Genomic DNA, 20,684 nt, shown 5'->3' with positions numbered 1-20,684 from the left:
GTCACATTTTTAATCATTAATATTTTGAAACTCAAAATCAAGACATTTTAATGAATTTTGATATATTACAGTTAGTTACTGCATCAATTCTGATGAAACAATGCAATTTCAATTTTCTGAACAAAAAATGCTCGTTTATTATTTTCGTGGTATGATGGATAAATGAATTCACAAGCCGAAAAGCAAACCCAAACTAGCAGAAAATGGATGCTTTTCCATTTGCGTTAAAAGGTCAAGTAGAATTTCTTAATTCGCCATCAAATTCAAATCATTTCCTGCTGGATGTTTCCATTATTTGTATGGTCACATTGTTTTGGGACTACAAATCTGAATCTCTAGTAACAAAGCTCAAAATTCTTCCAAATCAAAATTTTATTTTGGATTTTTTTCCAAATTACAAAATTTCATTTCGAACAGAGGATACTACATGGAAGCTAGTATGTATTCCTTAATTTCGACCCAAAATCAATTGGATTTAATTGATAATTCCTATCGTCTTTTTTCCAAAAAAACCATTTATTATTATTCTTTGTCTTGTATATAGATAGTAAAAATCTTCAACTTAAAACTTTTCTTAATCTCATAGAAAAAAAAGCCCTCAAATTAAGCGTCCAGAGCCTTGCCCTCTCAATCAAAATTAGAGTAGTGAGGTTTACAAATCCCAATTCAATACACAGAGGTTTACATTTTATATTGAGGGGCCCTCACTACTGAGATTTTGGGAGGACTATAAAATGGAATTAATTAGAGGTGTATCAACTAAAAATTGTAAACTGAAAAGCCACTTTTTCGCACTTTTCCCCTCATTTTCGCCTGACATTCTATCGTATTTTTATTTCATTATATAATAACATTATATAATCTTTAATTAGTTGATAGCCTCCCGCCTGACATTTGACACGGCAAATTAGAAAAGTGCAATATTTTTATTGTGAATGGGAATGTGAACTTTCATAGAGAAACCTTCTTGAAAGAACTTTTTATAGGCAAAGAATGATTTCAGAATCAAACTATGTTTACTAGTCTTTAATAATAGTCCTTGAAATTGAATTTTTGAATTTCAATTTAGTGGATGAATAGTTTTTTCCTTTTATCAGTTCATAACCAGAAATAATTTACAATAATATTCACTTTACACCATATAAGATCCATCACAATTGCTAAAATCTATCATTATAATGTTAAAAGCATTGAGGCTATAATTTTGGCATACACTCTTCACAACATGGATTATATAAGTCGAATTTTTCCAAAAAAATAATTACTGAGCAAATTGTATATTTACCATAAATTATCTTGGTCATTTGATTAAGTTTTTGACAATATAACGCTCAACAGTGCTAATATAGTATTTTGAACTTGTTGAAAATGTTTTTATGCATAAATAAATTTTTATAATTCCAAATTCTAAATAATAAACAATATTTATCTACACAGGGTGCTATTCTGAGAAAATATATTATTATAATCAAACTTTGTAGAATTATTATTCCTTAATATAGGGATATTATTTTCAGGAAATATCAAATATCGATAATCAAAGTTAGTGCTTGTCCTTTTCTATCTATTTATATGCATTATTCAATATATAAACAGGTAGATATTGAAGTATTATATGAAATTTGATCTAATGATCCAGAAAATTATGAGGCAATATATGTGTACAACTGCATTATTAAGGTGCTCTATGGATGAATATTAAATGTTGAAACAAACTTTGCTTAGATATGATGGTTAGAGTTGATGCACTTCTAATTAATTTGATTTTAACAGAAACACAATGACATGATTAAATGCAGATACTTGATGTTTTCAAGTAACACTGTTTATTACATTTTCAATTAATGATGATATAAAACGAATTTGTAGATAAATCCAAGCCGTTCTGATGTTAAAATGGTTATTAAACAGAAGGTTTTAGATTCAATAATTTAGGGTTCTAAAAATGCCAAAACAATCGAATTTTGGAACGTAAATTTCTAGAATCCATTATATTTTAGAATGAAATTCTTTATTTTGTTTATATCTATCGGATTCCGAAATTGAACTTTAAACATAATTGTTTCTAATAAATTACATAAAACTTTTTATTGAGTATTTTGGATTTTGTATTCACTATAATAATATACCTTTTTACTGTTAATCATTGAAATTATTTTCATCATTAACGTACTTCGTTCAATTTTAACCTTATAGTAATTTTATCACTTTTTCAAGCTTCGTATATACTATTAAATTACATTTTTGAAGAAAAAAAAAGCAAAAATATTTCTGAAATACTCAAAATATTTGGTCGAGACTTAAGGGTGCACACGAGAGGATCATGTAAACTTCAGAATTTAGAACCTTATTTTTAGGCATTATCTTGGCTACCTATTTAGGCTCGAAAAGCAAAAAATATCAAAAAATACAACTTGACTCCATTATGACCCTTTCATGGAGGTAGTTTTTATCCGCTAGTATTTTCCCTTTGAATCTCTTTACAATTCGAAATCAAATTCAAACCTCAGTAGAAGAAAGGAAGAATCGACTTACTACGGTTGTAATACGAATAAATACATATATTTAATTATTTTTATTTACATAATAATTGTTTGAAGCTCATATTCCAACAAATTTTTAAATAAAAACATTAAAATGTTGAAAATGTTCATATATTTTAATAGGGTTTTGGCACTTTATTGAGGAATTACTACATACATAGTCGAACTGAACTTGATATTTTGAAATTTAAATTATTTATCAAAATTAAAATTTAACTTGAAATTTATAATTATTTAGTCATATTTTGCATAATTCTAAGTAGATTTTGTAAAAAATCAAGAAAGAAAATTTTTAACGTGCTTTATTTTTTCTTTTTTATAATAATACATATTATTATATAATTAACATATTCATAATGTTTCACCCTTTCAAAAATATAATCCTCCTCCTCTCAAATAGACGTACATACGGGTGGCCTCTTTTTTCAAAAAATTAAAATTTGAAATTTTGGGCTCAAATATTAGAGATTTTTTCAACCTTCAACGATATATGTTGTCTATATCAGACCTCCTTTCTTTTTGATACTTAACATTGTTCCTAAATCTTAGCCGTTAAGGCTGTTCTGAAAATATTTTTTTTCGAAAAAATTCGAAAAAAATTCTTAAAATTCAAAAATCCCTTAATCCCTGACTCAGGGATGCGACGGTTTTACGCCACGACCGTTTAAAAATAGAATAATACGCCATTTTTTGGGCCGAATGGCGGGTACGAAGTAGCCGCCATTCGGCCGAATAACAAAACAATACAAAATTATCGCCGTCCTTTTTTTTCCTTTCTTTCTTTCTCTTTTTTTTTCTCTCTCTTTCTTTTCTCTCTCTTTCTTTTCTCTTTCCTCTTTTTACTCCTCTTTCTCTTTTCATCATTAAACATAGAAAGATATATTAATATTATTTTAAAATTAAAAAAAAGAAAGAAAGTATAATAAGTAATTATTTAGTTATCGATATATATATATGTAAAGTGATAATCTGAGGATAATCTGAGGAGGAGTCTGAGGATTAGACCGAGGAGTAGTTTGAGGAGTTTGATGATAATCTGAGGAGTTTGAGGAGTAGTCTGAGGAGTTTGAGGATAATCTGAGGAGTTTGAGGATAATCTGAGGAGTAGTTTCAGGAGTTGTCTGAGGATAATTTGAGGAGTTTGAGGAGTAGTCTGAGGAGTTTGAGGATAATCTGAGGAGTTTGAGGAGTAGTCTGAGGAGTTTGAGGATAATCTGAGGAGTTTGAGGAGTAGTCTGAGGAGTTTGAGGAGTAGTCTGAGGAGGAGTCTGAGGATAATCTGAGGAGGAGTTTGAGGATAATCTGAGGAGGAGTCTGAGGATAATCTGACCAGGAGTTTGAGGATAATCTGAGGAGGAGTCTGAGGATTAGACCGAGGAGTAGTCTGAGGAGTTTGAGGATAATCTGAGGAGTTTGAGGAGTAGTCTGAGGATAATCTGAGGAGTAGTTTCAGGAGTAGTCTGAGGACTAGTCTCAGGACTAGTCTGATGAGGAGGACTCTAAGGAGTAGTCTGAAGAGTAGTCTCAGGAGGAAGATCTGAGGAGGAGTCTTATGAGGAAGATCTGAGGAGTAGTCTGATGAGGAGGGGTCTAAGGAGTAGTCTGAGGATGATGAGTAATCTGATAAGGAGTAATCTGATCATAGTAATATTCTGAGGATAAGGTAAAAATCAAATTTTATTGCATATTCATCGAGAAAATAAACTAACGAATCCCTCAAAATTGAGAGGGTAATCCTCCTCCTCTCAAATAAACGTACATACGGGTGCACCCTTAAAAAAAATCAAGAACGAATTTTCTCTTTAAATAATGATATAATTTAGAATTTAAATCCATAAATATACACATATTTTGAAATAAAATATATGCAATCAAAATGTTTTTATCGACAAGTCTGTTATGATGAAACTGAGTTTTGTTATTTTATTAAAAGTATATATCTATGAAATAAAAGATTACAAATTGTAAGTAGAACTTAAGAAAATAAAGAGATTTTTAAAATTTATATAAGAATCTAACAAATAAATACATTTCAGTAATTCGCAATTAATCAGAAAAGGGTCAATTAATAGTACACCCATAAAGTAATCTTTGATATCGCTTATTTTTTGACTTTTTATCAAATTTTCTTATTATAAACCAATAATATAATGGAGAATTGGATCAATTGATTCGGCTGAGTGATTGTGTTAGTGTGTGGTCGCTAGGTCTTACAATTTCGAAAGTATGTATAATCAAATATCGAACGCAAAGTTCAATTGCAAAATTCGAGCGATAAATATTTATGGCAAATGCACATGATTTTGGATACTTCACTGTATCGAGATATCTGAAGTCTGGCTCAGAACTTCAGAGTGCTTCACCTAAAAATGTTTTGTTTTTCTCAATTTTAACATATTTGAGGGAAACCAAAAACCGTTTTAATAAAATTGAGAGATGCTATCTTAAAATCATATAATATTTAGATATAAATCAAAATTAAATTTTGAAAATTTTGAAAAAATAAAATTTCAAAATAATGTGCAATATAATATGTATCAATTATAACAATGATATTTATCATATCCAAAGTCATTTTTTCTGATATAAGATTTTATTCGATAAGCATTTTCGACCTTTTATCGCTTTGGGAGGGCGCAAAGCGCCCTCCCAAAGCGAAAGAATCCAAAATAACCCGATTCTAAATTTTGAGTTCGAAATCTCGAATTTTTCCCATATAATAACATACTTTTTAATATAAATTTGGGGGGTTCAGACATTGCGGATCTTCGATCCGCAATGTCTTCACCTAGACCGTATATATATAACCCATGAATGGACAAGGCTGTCATGCACCAGTGTGTTATAACAGATCGATTTTATTTGAAATTTCATAAATTAATAATTATAATAAATTTGATATTCAGAGACGGCGCTACGCGCCTTTTAGCATTCTGGGCACTTACGTGCCCAGAATGCAAGATTGAGAAATTTGAAACGAAGTTTCAAATTTCTGCTTTGCTGTTAGGCAAAAAGAAAGTCAGTACAAAAAAAATTTTGAAATTGAGAATAAAAATAATATCGTGATTTTTTGTGATATTGTTGCATGCTAAGTTCGGTCAACGATAGAAATTGAGTGGAAATTAATCATCGAGGAAGTACGATTATGTAAAGTAAAAAATGTTGTGGGATTTTTAATATTATATATTATTTTATAATAAAATTTTTTTGAGTCATTTTAAGAAGCACATATAATTTTTTGAATTTAAAAATTAAAGTAGTGTCAAACGAATTTATCACTTAATTTAATACTCAGATTTCTTAAAATTAATGAAAAAAGGTTTTCTGAGAACTTTTGAGAATGGTTTTCAAATTCCATTATTGAAAATATATAGGTATTGTATGAAATTCAAACTCTATATTTATTAAAATTCTAAATTTTTAATAAATAACTTTTCAGAGGAATATGATTTTGAATGGTTGATTAATAAGAATAAAAATGTCTACGATTTTAAGGAGGGAATTGTTCCTTATGAGGTATACATCATAACTATATACCTCATAAGGAACAATTCCCTCTTGATATCCTGGATATTTTTGAATATATTTTTTTAATTAAAGTTCTCAAAAGTATTATCAAAAGTGATTTTTAAAAAATATCTCCAATTAATTAACTAATTAAAAGTATTATATTTTTAAAATTAAATAGTTTTTCAATTTTTTTGAAGGAATTGAGATACTTCCCACGACAATAAAATTGAGAGGTTTACATCATGACTGATCATAGCATGCAACAATATATGGATTTTTAGAAGATTTTAGAGATTAAAGTCTCAATTTATAAAAATTTTTAAATTGAGAGGAATTTTAATGATATTATTTTATTTGATATTTGGATTTTTTAGATGATTTTAGAGATGTCATTCTCAATTTAAAAAAATTTACAAAAAATGATCGTAAAATAATCGTTTTTGTTCAAATCCTTTTCATTTCGGGAAATTGAAGTTAAATATCAAAGAGATGGTCTATGCATATGTTAAATCAAATCATTAAAAAGTGTTTTGATGACTTTTTCTAACCGCAAATTGTCACTTTTTGATGTTTTAAAATTATTATATATCCTATATGCATATAAGATACAAATTAATATTAAAACCCCAAAATCGATTTTTGAGAGAATCAAATTTATCACATCTCATCGTTGTTCCGAATTAATATTTTATTTGTAATGTATATATTATCACAATTACATTCATCATATTAAAATTCAAAAATAATTTTTGAGTTTCAGATCTCCCTAATTTCCCATATAAATATATGTTTATTTTATTAAAAATAGAATGTCCAATTATTGATAAAAATCGATCCGCTTTTCTACCGGTCAAGCTGTATATATATAGAACCCATCCATGTAAACCTCGATGTCACTTTTGCGGCCTCGCTCCGCTCGGCCGCAAAAGTGACATCGAGGTTTATATGATGGAAAACAAATATTTTTATTTCCATTAGAATTTATCTAGATAATAAGAATTTTTTCCCTTAACAATTGTTATCTAATGTGTTGTTATGATAGCACCTTAAACAGAATACATATAATACGTTTGATTGAATAGTAGTGGATATGATGGGTTTTGTGACTTTTTTTGTAAACGTAAGAATTCATACAATATTGAACGATTTTGTATCATTTTTTTTGACATATGAAGTAAAAAATGTATGATTCTTACGGTTTTTATTCTTACGTTTTTGAATAAATCAAGATTTAAAAAATTTTCAAAATTGTAAGACATTTACACTCAGCCCATACATAATGTAATAAAAAATAAAAGAAGCTATATATAGATGATGTCAGATATTCCGCGATTAATTAAACATTGTTTAAATCCTGAATGGAATCAATGGAGTCATAAACGAGTAAAAGAAACTTTAAAAAATAAACTTCTTACATTTTTGAATAATTTATTTTTTTAATTCGTAAGAAATGAGTGAATCAAAATTCATGACTGTGAATCAATTAATGAATAAACTTTCACCAATTCTCACCCATGTTAAACAAGTAGACGTTTATTTTGATGATTACATACAAAGTTTATTTTATAAAGGTAAGTTTAATATTAAACCTATTGCTTTTGCATTTGATGGTAAATTAATCGAAAATTCAAAAATTTGGGAATTAATTCCGGATATTGAATTTATAACAAATATTAAGGATAAGTGGTTTAAACAACAAAACCACTTCACTAAAGTTCTTTGTAGATTAATGATTAAAACTGAGGAAAAAGAATTTAACAGGTTTAAATATCATCCATGTAAAATTTTAGAACTTGGTAACGAAAAACTTCAGAAAAAATTAAACGCAAGACTATCAAAAGATAGAGTTGAAAGAGTAATTAAACTCGCTAAAGATAATGATGATGAAGATGAATTTGATGAGTTCAACATTGAACTTTAAGAAACTAATGATTATTTGAATTTATGAAATCAATTATTTGATTCATTCTTTCTTCAATCTCTTCTATTCTTTTTGTTAAATCATCAATTTTCATTAATGAGGTGATTCTTGATTGAGGAATAGATTTCAAACTAACCACTCCTTTTATTTTTGAAATTTTGAATCCATCAACTTTAAACATTTTATTCAATTTACATGTTGTCAATTCTTCAAATAATTTTTTATTATTGGCATAATAGTCATTAAATTCTTCAACAGATGAAAAAATTTTATTTCAGTAATTGGTTTAACAACGTTTATTTTTTGTTGAACATTTTCACTCTCATTTATTTCTTCCTCCTCTGTTTTCATTTATTTTTAAAATCGGTTTCATTTATCATTAAATAAAAATTAGAATATAAGTGATGAAATATATTTTTTAATTAATATTAAATCAGAAATGGCGGCAGGATTCTTTAAAAAATTATGGGATGGAATTAAGAAAGCTGCAGGTTGGGTTCATCAAAAGATATTAAACCTGTTGCAAACTTTTTGGCACCAGTAGCGAAAACGGCAGGAACTATCATAGGTGGAGTATTAGGTACTAAAGCAGGTAATCCGGCGATGGAGCACAAGCAGGTAACGCAATTGGTGGAATAGCTGAAGGAATACTTAATAAAATAGGGGGTAGATAGTGGAAAATAAATATTATTTTTATCTTAGTATCGGTTGTAGTCTTTATAAACTTTTTCTCCTTTATTTAAAATTTCTCTTATTGGGGCAGCTTTTGGTGTTATTGATTCAGCTACGTCACTAATTGCTTCTTTATTCTTAAATATCCAATTTGCTCCTTCTTCAATGTTTCCCAAACTTTACTCGCTCCTCTTTTTACTCTATCCCACAGTTTCTTAAATATTCCTGCAGCCATAGTTGATTATTATTCATTAAAATAAAAATTCATTTCCATCTTTTAATTTTGATTTTTATTTATTAATAAATGACGACTAACTATTTAGTGCCAAACACTAAACCGATTAATGGAAATGTGTTCATTCATTCGAAAAGATAAATGAAATATTCGCAAAGAATGACGGTAGAAGATATTATAGAGAACTTGAAAGTTCATGCTATGACTCTGATGCTCCACATTTTGATGATAAACAAACTCATTTAAGAATTACAAATCCAGCTCATGATGTGAACCAATTAGGTGACACATATATTAAACGCAAAGTTAAAGCAACTCTTGTTTCAAATAAAGCTTTCACATGTGATGTCGCTTTTAAATGCATGCGTTTATTCGTTGGTTACAAATCATCTAATCAAAGCTTTAAACAATTAGAAGTAGAAACCGAAAGAGTGATGCCGGTTATCTTCAGATGGATTGCGCCGTGAATCTTTTGCATTTGCAACATATAAACCGAAATCAGAAAGGAAAGTTAAAAAGTTTTGTTCATTCGTTATATAATAATGTTCAAAATATGATAACTCAGTATGTGGTAAATATATTGACCCTTCAGAAGTTTTCAAGAGAGCAAATGAAGAAGTTGATATCACTTTTGATATGATTATTCCGGTAAATGATTTGTTAGCATTTCAGGCGTTCGATGATTATCCTAAATCATTTGGTGATATCATTCTTAAATATTATGTTTTCAGGGATACTTTAGTATTTTGTCAGGTTGACCGTTAAGAGTTGCTGATTTACAAAATTACGTTTATGAAAAGATAACTGATGAAAATTATGAAAAATTATGAATCATGTTTATAAATGATCGCAAATTCCAACAAATCGGACTTCCTGCCAAATTAATTACAAGCTTAGCCGCTACATTGCTGAGGCAACAGTTGATAAGTTATTATTTCATGCACAAAGATGGAAGTTTTAGAGGATAAATGCATTACACCAGGATACGGTTTAATTGAAGAATCAGTTAAAGCAATACCACGTTTATTTAGTAAGGAAGATCCATTCATGATTCCAGCTCAACATATTGACGTTCGTTCACTAAATGGAGGTTGCATCACTCCTGAAGGTATTAGCTCGGATTTCTCATACGCTCTTCATAATGTTACAGATGTTGTGTTAACATTTCCGAAGAATGCAATGCAAAGAACAGTTTTAGAAAATCCAATGCTTCGAGTCTTCAGGTCACTATAGATTCCAGAAACTTCCCCGATCAAGCGATGACCACAGTGGGCGACATATTCTTTACACGTATGCTTCAAGCTTCTGATTTAGATGGAGTGAATGAATGCACGGAAGAATACGAGGACTCATTAACTAGACCACTGAATGCAGATGATGGCACGCCATCAGCTAGAACATGGAAAGACCAAACTTCATTCTTATGCACTATTCCAGTTCAACGTAATGGAGCGGGTATATTCTTTGATGGATTAGAAACTTTCAACTCACAAGTTACAGTACAAGTGAAAGCTTATCCAATCATTCAGGGTGAAAATGACACTTACTGTTCAAAGGTGACAAATCCTCCTCAGGTTTGGTTTACTAGGACTACATATTGGACATGGACACCGGACGAAGGTTTGAAATATCATCCAACAGGTACACCACCACAGTATAGAAGTTCATATGATGAAATATTGATGAATAGAAATGTTTAAAATTATAAATTTATTTTTGATTAAATGGATTTAAATTCATCCACCCCTTATGAAGAATTAGCAGGAGTATATAATACATACGTAGATGATATGATTAATGAAGCATTGAGTGATAATAGAAATGCTCTATATAAGGAAAAATAATGAAATTCCATATTCTGAATGTTACTTAAATTCAATCACTGCAGCAATTGGTAAACAAAATAAAGGTAAAACATTAACGATATTAAAAAAATTATCATTATTGCTAACACTTCCCCCCATTCACATGTGTTAATTTATATCAACCGTTCAGGTTCACCTTCAGATGATACATTTGAATCTTTAAAGCATTTAATCAAAATTCCAATTATTTATTTATCACAAGAAGAAGCAGAAGATTATTTAAAAAACTTTTTAATGTATAAAGAATTATATAATACAATCAAGAAGCAAGGATTAGAGGATAAAATTATTGATAAACAACGGGATGAATTATTTGAAACACTTTCATTTCAAATTTTGATAAGAATTTTTGCATTCACTCATTTTTCTAGATGATGCAGTGAAATCAAAACTAATAACAAATGAGAAATCATATTTTAATCAGTTATTAACTCAATGTCGACACATTCAGTGTTCATTCTTTATGGCTGTTCAATATTTCAAAGCATTAAGCACAAACATTAAATCAAATCTATCAACACTTTTCATTTTCAGTGGGTTTAGTCGTCAACAGTTGAACGTTATGCTTTATCAAGTGAATTTACCAATGAGCATTAATGAACTTTACACACAATATCAGCAATTAGGTGAACATGGAAAAATAATAGTTGATTTAAATAAAGGGGTGTTAAATTTGATTAACTTTTTATAATTAATTTTTATTTTTTATTTATAATTAAACATGACAGAAATAGCAAATCTTCTACAGGTTCCATTAAAACAAGGGACAAACAAAAGGGTGCATATAATAGAACTATGAAAGTTCCTGATGGAATGAAAGAATTAGTTCATATTGTTGCTGGTCTTCAAAAAGATGTTAAACAAATGAGAAACGTTTTAACATTACCAGAAGCTCAAGCATATGCCAAACGTCATGGTCCAAATTGGGAAGCACACGAAGCAGACATTACGGGTCCAAATGGAAAACCTGATGGTATAAATGAAGTTTTCGTTACTGATGGTCAAGGTAATATTAAAGTCATAAATGGTTATAAATTAACTATATCTGATTATCCTAAACGTAAAGCATATAATGAACGTTATCCTATGCAATTTGATGAAAATGGAAAAGCTGTTAAACAATACATTGGAGAAGGTGAAAATGGTCCAATTAATTCATACCGTCATAATCCATATTCTTATTTCAATGAAGAATTAAATGCTATTGAAGAGGACCGGATGGATTACCACGATATTCTAACCAGTTTGATGGTCAATATGCAAATATTAGACCTGAAATTTCAGCTAAGAAATTCTTTAAAGTTGCTTTATTCGATCCAGTTTTCGCAAATGTTAAAGATGAACTTAAACAGCAATTCCAACCAATTATAGTAGCAAGAATTGCATCAGGTGCTTTATCTCAAGCATTCAAAGATTTAATTAAGAAACCATTATATCAGCAACGAGGTTTAACTTATGATTTAGTTAAGGAATCAGATAAAAGAAAATTTGAGAAATCAGATGATTATAAGAATGCAATTAATGAATATATTCGGTCTATTAATTTCGATGAAACAGCTAAAAATCAACTTCATGAACAAATACAGGGAATAATAGATTCAAAAGTTCCAGCAAAATAAAAGTTTAAATATATTTTTTTATTCGATTATAAATGAGAAGACGTTTCACTAGTCAAAAGAACACTAACGCAAAAGCAGAGATTACGGTTGGTTATAACGTAAATGATGATAAATCACGAATTATTCAAAATGTTAAAGTTAATGTTAGCCCTGAATTAACAAGGTCAGCAACTCAACCAAATTTATTAACTCGTGACTTACCGAAGATGAGGAGAATGAAGAAAACCATGAGAATGGAGACCCAATCATTTTATCTGAACCTGGTAAAGAACCTGTTGAAATTCCCACTTATCCAACATACCCCCACCTCTTTCATCAAACATCGAGAACCCATATAAAATAGACATTAATTCTGAATTAATGAAAATTTACCGTGATATAATAATTAATAATTATGATTCAATAATAAATTTAATTGACCAATCCGGTTTAATTATTTTACCTTATGAATCATTAATTCACATTATCGCCATTCTTTGTGATGTTCAAGATTCAGACGTTAAGATTCAATTTTTCATAGATGATGAGGTTTCATGCTGCGGAACAGTTGCAAAAATAAATCCTATAAAGGATATTAGCACAATTAAGATACAAAGAATGGAACAACAACTGAACTTCATTTAACATATAATGATATTTATAATAAAATAGTTGATGAATATAAATATCACTTGAAAAATTCTTTGTTAAGGCTATTTAATATTCAAGCATTAACATTATCGAATAATAATCCTTTGAATCATAATCAATAATAATTGACCTTTCACCAGTTTCTATCGTTTGTTTTATTTCTTTTTGTTCCCCACTATCCGGATCGGTCATTGTAATTGTTTTTGTTATAGTATCAGCTTTATCTTTAACTTCAATCTTTTTTCCATCGGGATATTTAAACCAAAATTCCAAAAATTCGATATTGTCAATCTGTTCATATTTTAATCTATCAATTACATTTTTAATACCATCTGAAAATCTTATGAAATGGTCATTATATGGGTTTGATTGAACTAAATTTGAATGAAGTGAAATATAACCTGTTGATGAATATGACATCGACTCATATTTTCTGAAAACACTAAAATTTATAACATGAATGAATTTCTTATTCGTTGAATTTATGAATTCTTGAGGTAATCTTATTCTAGTTTTATTTATCACTGGAAAATAACGCTTTACCATATTTTTAATCGTAATAAAAATGTCAATTATCAATATTATTTCGAATAATAGTTGTGAATTAAATTTAACAGTTAGGAATTTATAATGTTACTCTCGTTTCTGTGAGTGGTAAATTTAATCCCATTCTTTTAGACCCTTCAGATTATATATCATTTATTAAAGATGACCATGAAAAAACGTATGATATGTATATAAATAATGTGATAGCGAAATGGGATATTAACACGATTTTAAGTTATTTAAATGAATCATTTATCGTATGGTATGAAGAAAATTTTAAATCAAAACCTGATAAACTTTTTGAACTTGATGAAATAAATAACCTTATTAAATTCCCGCTGAAAATTAAATTTTGTACTCCTCATTTCGTTCATTGTTGGGGATATTAAATTTTGAAAAAGATGTTGGGATGTTTTGTATTCTGACACTGGTTCCAATTTCATTTTAATCAAATGTGATAAAGTTAATACCCAATGAGATTTTCACATCAAACATTAGACCCTAACTCTTACCCATCAATACAAAACATTTTATCCATCAACTTAAACACATTTTCTTTATCATATCCGTTTCAATTATCCGGGAATTCATTTATTCTTCATTCAAAAGATTTATCAAATATTAAATTTAGAATAACTGACCTATTTGATTGTGATTTAGAATTTATGAATGAAATATTATGGCAATTTCAAATAGAAAAAATAGCTGATGAGATAACGGATTAAATATTTATTTTTAAATCATAATAAATGATTAAACAACAGCAACCACAGCAACTTAAGGCGCAAAGCACCCAGGTCCTTCAGACCATTACATACGCCATATATGCATATAATTCAAAGATGGCAGAACAAACACAAAGGTTGAAATATGGAGATTTGGAGATAGTATTGAAAAATGAGCGTTTCGAATTCGTTTGCAAAGGTGGTGCAGTGATATCAAATATAAAAGAAATTTTATTTATGAATTCAAAAATTAAAGGAATAACAGATGATATAACATCAATTCCACCAGAAGAACAAAGATATTACGCATTAAATGCATTTCCTAAAGTTTTGAAGATTGGAAGATTTAATTTAAATGAGGAATTCATAAAAGGTTTCCTAAACGACATAATGAAGAAGGCAGATAAGGAATATGTGGATGAAAAAGATAATGAAATTAAAGAAAGGGTTGAATGGTATCATGAATGGACATTGAAGACTTTTAAAGTTAAAGCTGATACAGGATGGGTTTCAGGATGTTTAGACCTTAAAGCGGATAAAACTTATGTTAATGATGAGTTAATGAAGAAAGCGGATAAAACTTATGTTAATGATGAGTTAATGAAGAAAGTGGATAAAACTTATGTTAACGAAATATACCAAAGTTTGATAGGAACAACAAAAAATATTGAAACTATTGTTGGTGACTTTTCTGTCAATGAAGAAAATAAATATTTTAGATGGCAGTTTGTACAGTCCTTAAAAAATGGTACACGGTGTAAACTCATTCCGAAAAATAACAATGAAATGTATGTAAGCTATAAAAAGAATAATGGTACACAAGTTAAAGTTCCATTAGATAACAACTGTTACTTAAACTTATATGGAGACGAACAAAAGAAATATTTAAGAGTTTATGAAATGGCAGATATGACATTGTCTGACCCAGCTCCAGCACCATATTATTATGACTATGGAGATGACGACAGAACACCACATGTAGATGAACAAAAGCTAACATTATATTTAGATTATTATAGATATAAAAGATATAATGCAATAGAAAAAACGAGAATAGTATATTATTATACAGATGACAGAAATAAATATTATAGTCAAGATTTTACCTACCCTGAAAACATAAGATTATATTATAAAAAATATTCTGACACAAACCAAAAGAAACCTGAAATAGTTGCATTATATCTTAAGTTCAAAAGAGACAATCCTATAATATCTCATATGTTTGATTTAATGAACCCAGTAGGTTCTATTTATACATCTATGGATGCAAGAGGTCCTCAAGCAATGTTTGGTGTTGGTGCATGGGAACAAATAGTCGACAAGTTTTTGTATTGTGCAAACTCTTCAAAGGAAACAGGTGGAAGTAAAACGATTTCAGGTGAAAATTTACCTGCACACAGTCACTACATAGATTTAAGCACATCTCAAGCAGGTTGGCATAAGCATAGATATTTGGATTGGTCAGGAATGACAAAAGGTAAAGGATATGATGTTAAAGACGACGTTAAGTTTGCTATAAATTGTTACTGGAGTGACACTCAGGGAGAAGGAAACCATACACATTTCGTTTCAGGATATACACAAACAACAGGACAAAGTAAAGAATACATGCCACCTTACATGACGGTTTACGCATGGTATAGAGTTCAATGAACGCTCAATGTTTGTGAAACAAACTTTAGAACGGACTGAAAGTCCTGAGCTCCAAAAGAGCGAACGGCATAATTTAAATTTTTATTTTTATCATAAATGACAAAATTAATTAAGCCAACTATTTCTAAATTAATGATACCAATGAAATCATTTCGTGGAGTACTTATCCCAGGTTCTTCACAATTAGCTGGGGCAAGTGTTGTGACTCAAGGTGGAACATTAGCGAATCCATTCAAATTATTAACTAAAGATGAACTTAATAAAATGATGACAAAATAACTGATAACAAAATTTAATTTCACTACTACCATGTTACCGGGTGCTACCATTTTGACAACAACACGAGAGGAAGGCAATAATGAATTATTTTTGAAGAACTGAAGGTGCTACCATGTTGTCATGTTGACGACATGACATTGTGTCAACAACACGAGAGGAAGGCAATAATGAATTATTTTTGAAGAACTGAAGGTGCTACCATGTTACCGGGTGCTACCATGTCAATTAATTTCTTTTAAAAATGGTGACAACATGACATTTTGACAACAACACGAGAGGAAGGCAATAATGAATTATTTTTGAAGAACTGAAGGTGCTACCATGTTGTCATGTTGACGACATGACATTGTGTCAACAACACGAGAGGAAGGCAATAATGAATTATTTTTGAAGAACTGAAGGTGCTACCATGTTGTCATGTTGACGACATGACATTGTGTCAACAACACGAGAGGAAGGCAATAATGAATTATTTTTGAAGAACTGAAGGTGCTACCATGTTACCGGGTGCTACCATGTCAATTAATTTCTTTTAAAAATGGTGACAACATGACATTTTGACAACAGTTCAGGAAATTTGATGTAGCCCAAAAATAAAGTTAGTTTTAAAATTATTTTTATTTTTTAATTAATATTAAATCAGAAATGTCAGTCGAAGCAAAAACATTTACGAACAAATCTAATGGCGAAACATTCACAAAAGGCACTTATAATGGTATTGAAGTCTTACGTAGAGACAAGGATGGTTACATTAATGCAACAAAGATGGCAAGAGAAGCGGGAAGGTTAAACCATTTAAACAGATTTCTCAATAGTACTAAAATGCGGGAAATTCTTGAGTTTTGGATGAACGAATACGGTCAAGCCAAAAGTGGCTCGACCTCAAAACAAGCATTTTATGAGCTTACTAAGGGCGTTATAAATGAATTCAAAGGTATTTACATACATCCTGACCTCGTTCATTTTGTTGCTGAATGGTGCTCAGTAAAGTATGCATTTTATGTCAAAGATATTATGGACTCCATAGACAAGAAAGTTCATGAGAAATTAGATGAAGAAGAACTCGAAGATACAGTAGAGAATGCTAAACATTTGTTTGAAGAATAAGTTGGAAAAATGTGTGAAAAACAATTAGAACATGAACATGAGATATGTTATGGTTATAGAGATTCTTCATACGAACTAGATCAATGGGAACAAGAAGATTTAAAGAGAGAATTTAGAGAATATGAACTCGCTAAGATAGCATTAGAAACTGCAGAAAAGAAGTTAAAAGTTTGGGGTCGTTTTGTACAAAAATATTGTGAGTAAATGAACCATTTATTTTTGTCATTAACAACCAAAAATATATTTTATCATTAATGGTTTCAGGTTATTCAATAATGAATTCGAATCATACTTTATAAAGCTTCATTTACAGGTATTTCATCATCAGTAAATGAATCCTCATTATCGTTTGGTTCAACCTGTTTATATAATCCTTTCATTTCTTCTTTCAAAACATAACACCATGTCTGTTTATCATCTATTCTTCTTTGTTTCCTTTCACATTTATCCTTAATACTCATTTGAAAATTCTTGTCTTTCATGTCTGATGGTTTGCAGAATAGAGCATTTTCACACGTCATACCTGCACTCAATTCATCATAATGTGTATTTATCCATACATCTAAAGGATTTGTTGATAATTCAATTAAATCTTGTTTGGCTTCAGTCATCGGAATGATTCGTACATTAAATGATGAAAGGTCGTAATTGATAAAATACGTCAGTAAATTATCATAAAATTCCTTTGTGCATGAATCCATTAAATTCTTGAAGTAATCAAATTGACCCTTAAATTTACCATTAACCCTTAAAACTACATATCTTCTGTCTCCAACTTCAATTTTGACAGGGTAGACGTTATTAGTTACCAAAATGAAGTTCGCAACGTTTTGAGCGGTTCTTCTGGGTTGATTCTTTTCATTAATTCTAATCTCATTATCCGTTATAATTGATTTCAAAGCGTTGAAGTTTGCGAGTCTGTCTTCACCAACATTCTTGAGTTCATTAAGTACAAGAAACATTTTATTCTCAACTACCGAATTGAAATTACCCGTTAGCTCACCGATTTCAGTAATGTTTTTACATGAATAACCAGCGAGAAGTTCAGAAATAATGTCTGTAAATCTGTTTTTACCTGTTCCCTGAAGTCCTTTCAAAATAATTGCTGTTTCATTCTTGATTCCAGGATGTTGAATCATTGATGCAATCCACCCGAGTAGGTATTTATACACTTCTTCATTATTATCACAAATGGCTTCTTTAATGAAATTCATAAACATCTCAATTTTTGAGTAATCAGGCTTTTCGAGAACGTTGTATTTATAACCTTGAAACGTTGAGAAAACATCGGGGGAATCAGATTTAAAGCAAACACCCTTAACGGTTAATGAAGACAATTGATTTAGTAGTACATCCCATGCTGTTATTGTTTTACCTTCTTCTTTAAATAATTTAATCATTTTGAGTGACTCTTTCATGTTTGATTGAAGAACGAATGATATTTGATTCATTTTGTCGTGGATATTATATTCCTTTTGAATGAAATATTTGTTTCCACAATCTACAAAACGGATTACACGTGATAAATCCTCAATTACTTCAGAACTGTTTTTATACTGATGATTTTCAGCCTTGCGTCTAATATCTGTTATCAAAAACGAGTCGTCAAGTTTGATATCAAATGGTATTTTTGGCTTACGTAATAGAGGTAAAACATATTCATCATAATATTCCTTTTGATATAGTTTTAGAATCTTCACCAAAACAAATGGAGAAGTCATTAAATATGCATATCTACTGCGTGCTTTTTCAAAATTACTTTTTGCATTTTCTGTTAAACTGCAGAAGTTATAAACGTTATCGTATGCTTCATTAATCAAATGATTAGGTAACGAATTAATTGCTTGAAACAGTGTGAATAATGTTATTTCTTTTTCTAAATTCATGTTTCCACCGTCATTATGTACTTCAAAATCACAGATGCCATCAACTATGCTCTGGGCAAGTTTATCGTCAATGTTTACATCTTTGTTTTCATTCATGATAGTCTTTATTTCTTCGTTCTTCTGTTCAACTTTTACCTTAATATTCAAATCATTTAATATATCATTCACTGTTCTGGTTAATGTTGAATCATAACTTCCACGAATGAATGAGTATGTATTGATTGATTCTGTTGCATTCTTGCGAACTCTTGAATCAGCCATAACTACTAAAGAACGTTTTGAATCATCAATAGAAGTCATGATATCAATATCATAATCATTGCAGGAATAACATTTAATCATTCTGTTCGAAACTGCATAGAAGAAATTAGTGTTGCAATAAATGTGAAGACCTCCAGAAGCGGTTTTAACGATAACATCTTTATCCGAAAGTTTTGATAAAATGTCTTTTCTAACCGTTTCTTTAAGTTCATCATTGTACGATTTATTGATATCAACATCTATAATCGTTAAATTTGGAATTTTATTTACTAATAAAGCCATACCAGTTTTCCTTCCTCTTCCTCCATCATGTTTGAGGTAGTTATGTAAATCAATCATGTTTTCACCAATTCTTTCGTTGAGGGTTTTAGTTTCTGCCACAACTAATTCCTCAACTAATGAATCAATAACTTTTTCATCAGAAACGATATAGTTGCTGTTGTTGTTTGTTGCCGTCATTTATATAGGAATAAAAAAATAAAAATAATTTTAAAACTAACTTTATTTTTGGGCTACATCAAATTTCCTGAACTGTTGTCAAAATGTCATGTTGTCACCATTTTTAAAAGAAATTAATTGACATGGTAGCACCCGGTAACATGGTAGCACCTTCAGTTCTTCAAAAATAATTCATTATTGCCTTCCTCTCGTGTTGTTGACACAATGTCATGTCGTCAACATGACAACATGGTAGCACCTTCAGTTCTTCAAAAATAATTCATTATTGCCTTCCTCTCGTGTTGTTGTCAAAATGTCATGTTGTCACCATTTTTAAAAGAAATTAATTGACATGGTAGCACCCGGTAACATGGTAGCACCTTCAGTTCTTCAAAAATAATTCATTATTGCCTTCCTCTCGTGTTGTTGACACAATGTCATGTCGTCAACATGACAACATGGTAGCACCTTCAGTTCTTCAAAAATAATTCATTATTGCCTTCCTCTCGTGTTGTTGACACAATGTCATGTCGTCAACATGACAACATGGTAGCACCTTCAGTTCTTCAAAAATAATTCATTATTGCCTTCCTCTCGTGTTGTTGTCAAAATGTCATGTTGTCACCATTTTTAAAAGAAATTAATTGACATGGTAGCACCCGGTAACATGGTAGCACCTTCAGTTCTTCAAAAATAATTCATTATTGCCTTCCTCTCGTGTTGTTGACACAATGTCATGTCGTCAACATGACAACATGGTAGCACCTTCAGTTCTTCAAAAATAATTCATT

The 20,684-nt window shown here is 29.8% G+C and overlaps 4 protein-coding genes and 4 pseudogenes across 8 annotated transcripts, besides 2 other annotated features; 5 read left to right on the top strand and 3 right to left on the bottom strand.

Annotated features, from left to right (window-relative positions):
• The first annotated feature begins 2,304 nt into the window (after nt 1-2,304).
• Nucleotides 2,305-3,174: a mobile genetic element.
• A 5,239-nt stretch (nt 3,175-8,413) lies between these two features.
• TVAGG3_0722690 lies at nt 8,414-8,648 on the top strand (annotated as a pseudogene). The gene has a single exon. A coding segment is annotated over exon 1 (235 nt).
• A 19-nt stretch (nt 8,649-8,667) lies between these two features.
• On the bottom strand, nt 8,668-8,881 carry TVAGG3_0722680 (annotated as a pseudogene). Its single transcript has one exon. A coding segment is annotated over exon 1 (214 nt).
• A 69-nt stretch (nt 8,882-8,950) lies between these two features.
• TVAGG3_0722670 lies at nt 8,951-9,555 on the top strand (annotated as a pseudogene). The gene has a single exon. A coding segment is annotated over exon 1 (605 nt).
• A 1,174-nt stretch (nt 9,556-10,729) lies between these two features.
• Nucleotides 10,730-20,684: part of a mobile genetic element that runs on past the window's edge.
• Nucleotides 11,468-12,365, top strand: TVAGG3_0722660 (annotated as a pseudogene). Its single transcript has one exon. A coding segment is annotated over exon 1 (898 nt).
• Nucleotides 14,291-15,359, top strand: TVAGG3_0722650 (phage tail repeat-like family; the record flags this gene model as incomplete). Its single annotated transcript, XM_051244194.1, has 1 exon — nt 14,291-15,359. A coding segment is annotated over one exon (1,069 nt), but the record flags the coding sequence as incomplete, so codon positions are not given.
• TVAGG3_0722640 (KilA, N-terminal/APSES-type HTH, DNA-binding family) lies at nt 16,847-17,308 on the top strand (the record flags this gene model as incomplete). Its single annotated transcript, XM_051244193.1, has 1 exon — nt 16,847-17,308. One exon carries the CDS (start codon nt 16,847-16,849, stop codon nt 17,306-17,308), a length of 462 nt encoding a protein of 153 aa, XP_051090780.1.
• On the bottom strand, nt 17,602-18,447 carry TVAGG3_0722630 (uncharacterized protein; the record flags this gene model as incomplete). The annotated part of the gene is made up of 1 exon (XM_051244192.1): nt 17,602-18,447. The coding sequence occupies one exon, from the start codon at nt 18,445-18,447 to the stop codon at nt 17,602-17,604; it is 846 nt and encodes a 281-aa protein (XP_051090779.1).
• TVAGG3_0722620 (Prim-pol domain family) lies at nt 18,481-19,914 on the bottom strand (the record flags this gene model as incomplete). The annotated part of the gene is made up of 1 exon (XM_051244191.1): nt 18,481-19,914. A coding segment is annotated over one exon (1,434 nt), but the record flags the coding sequence as incomplete, so codon positions are not given.

Source organism: Trichomonas vaginalis, chromosome III, assembly GCF_026262505.1.
Source record: "Trichomonas vaginalis G3 chromosome III, whole genome shotgun sequence".
Taxonomy (NCBI): Eukaryota; Parabasalia; order Trichomonadida; family Trichomonadidae; genus Trichomonas; species Trichomonas vaginalis.
Note: the sequence above shows the minus strand (reverse complement) of the source record. Positions and strands in the feature narration are given on the sequence as shown.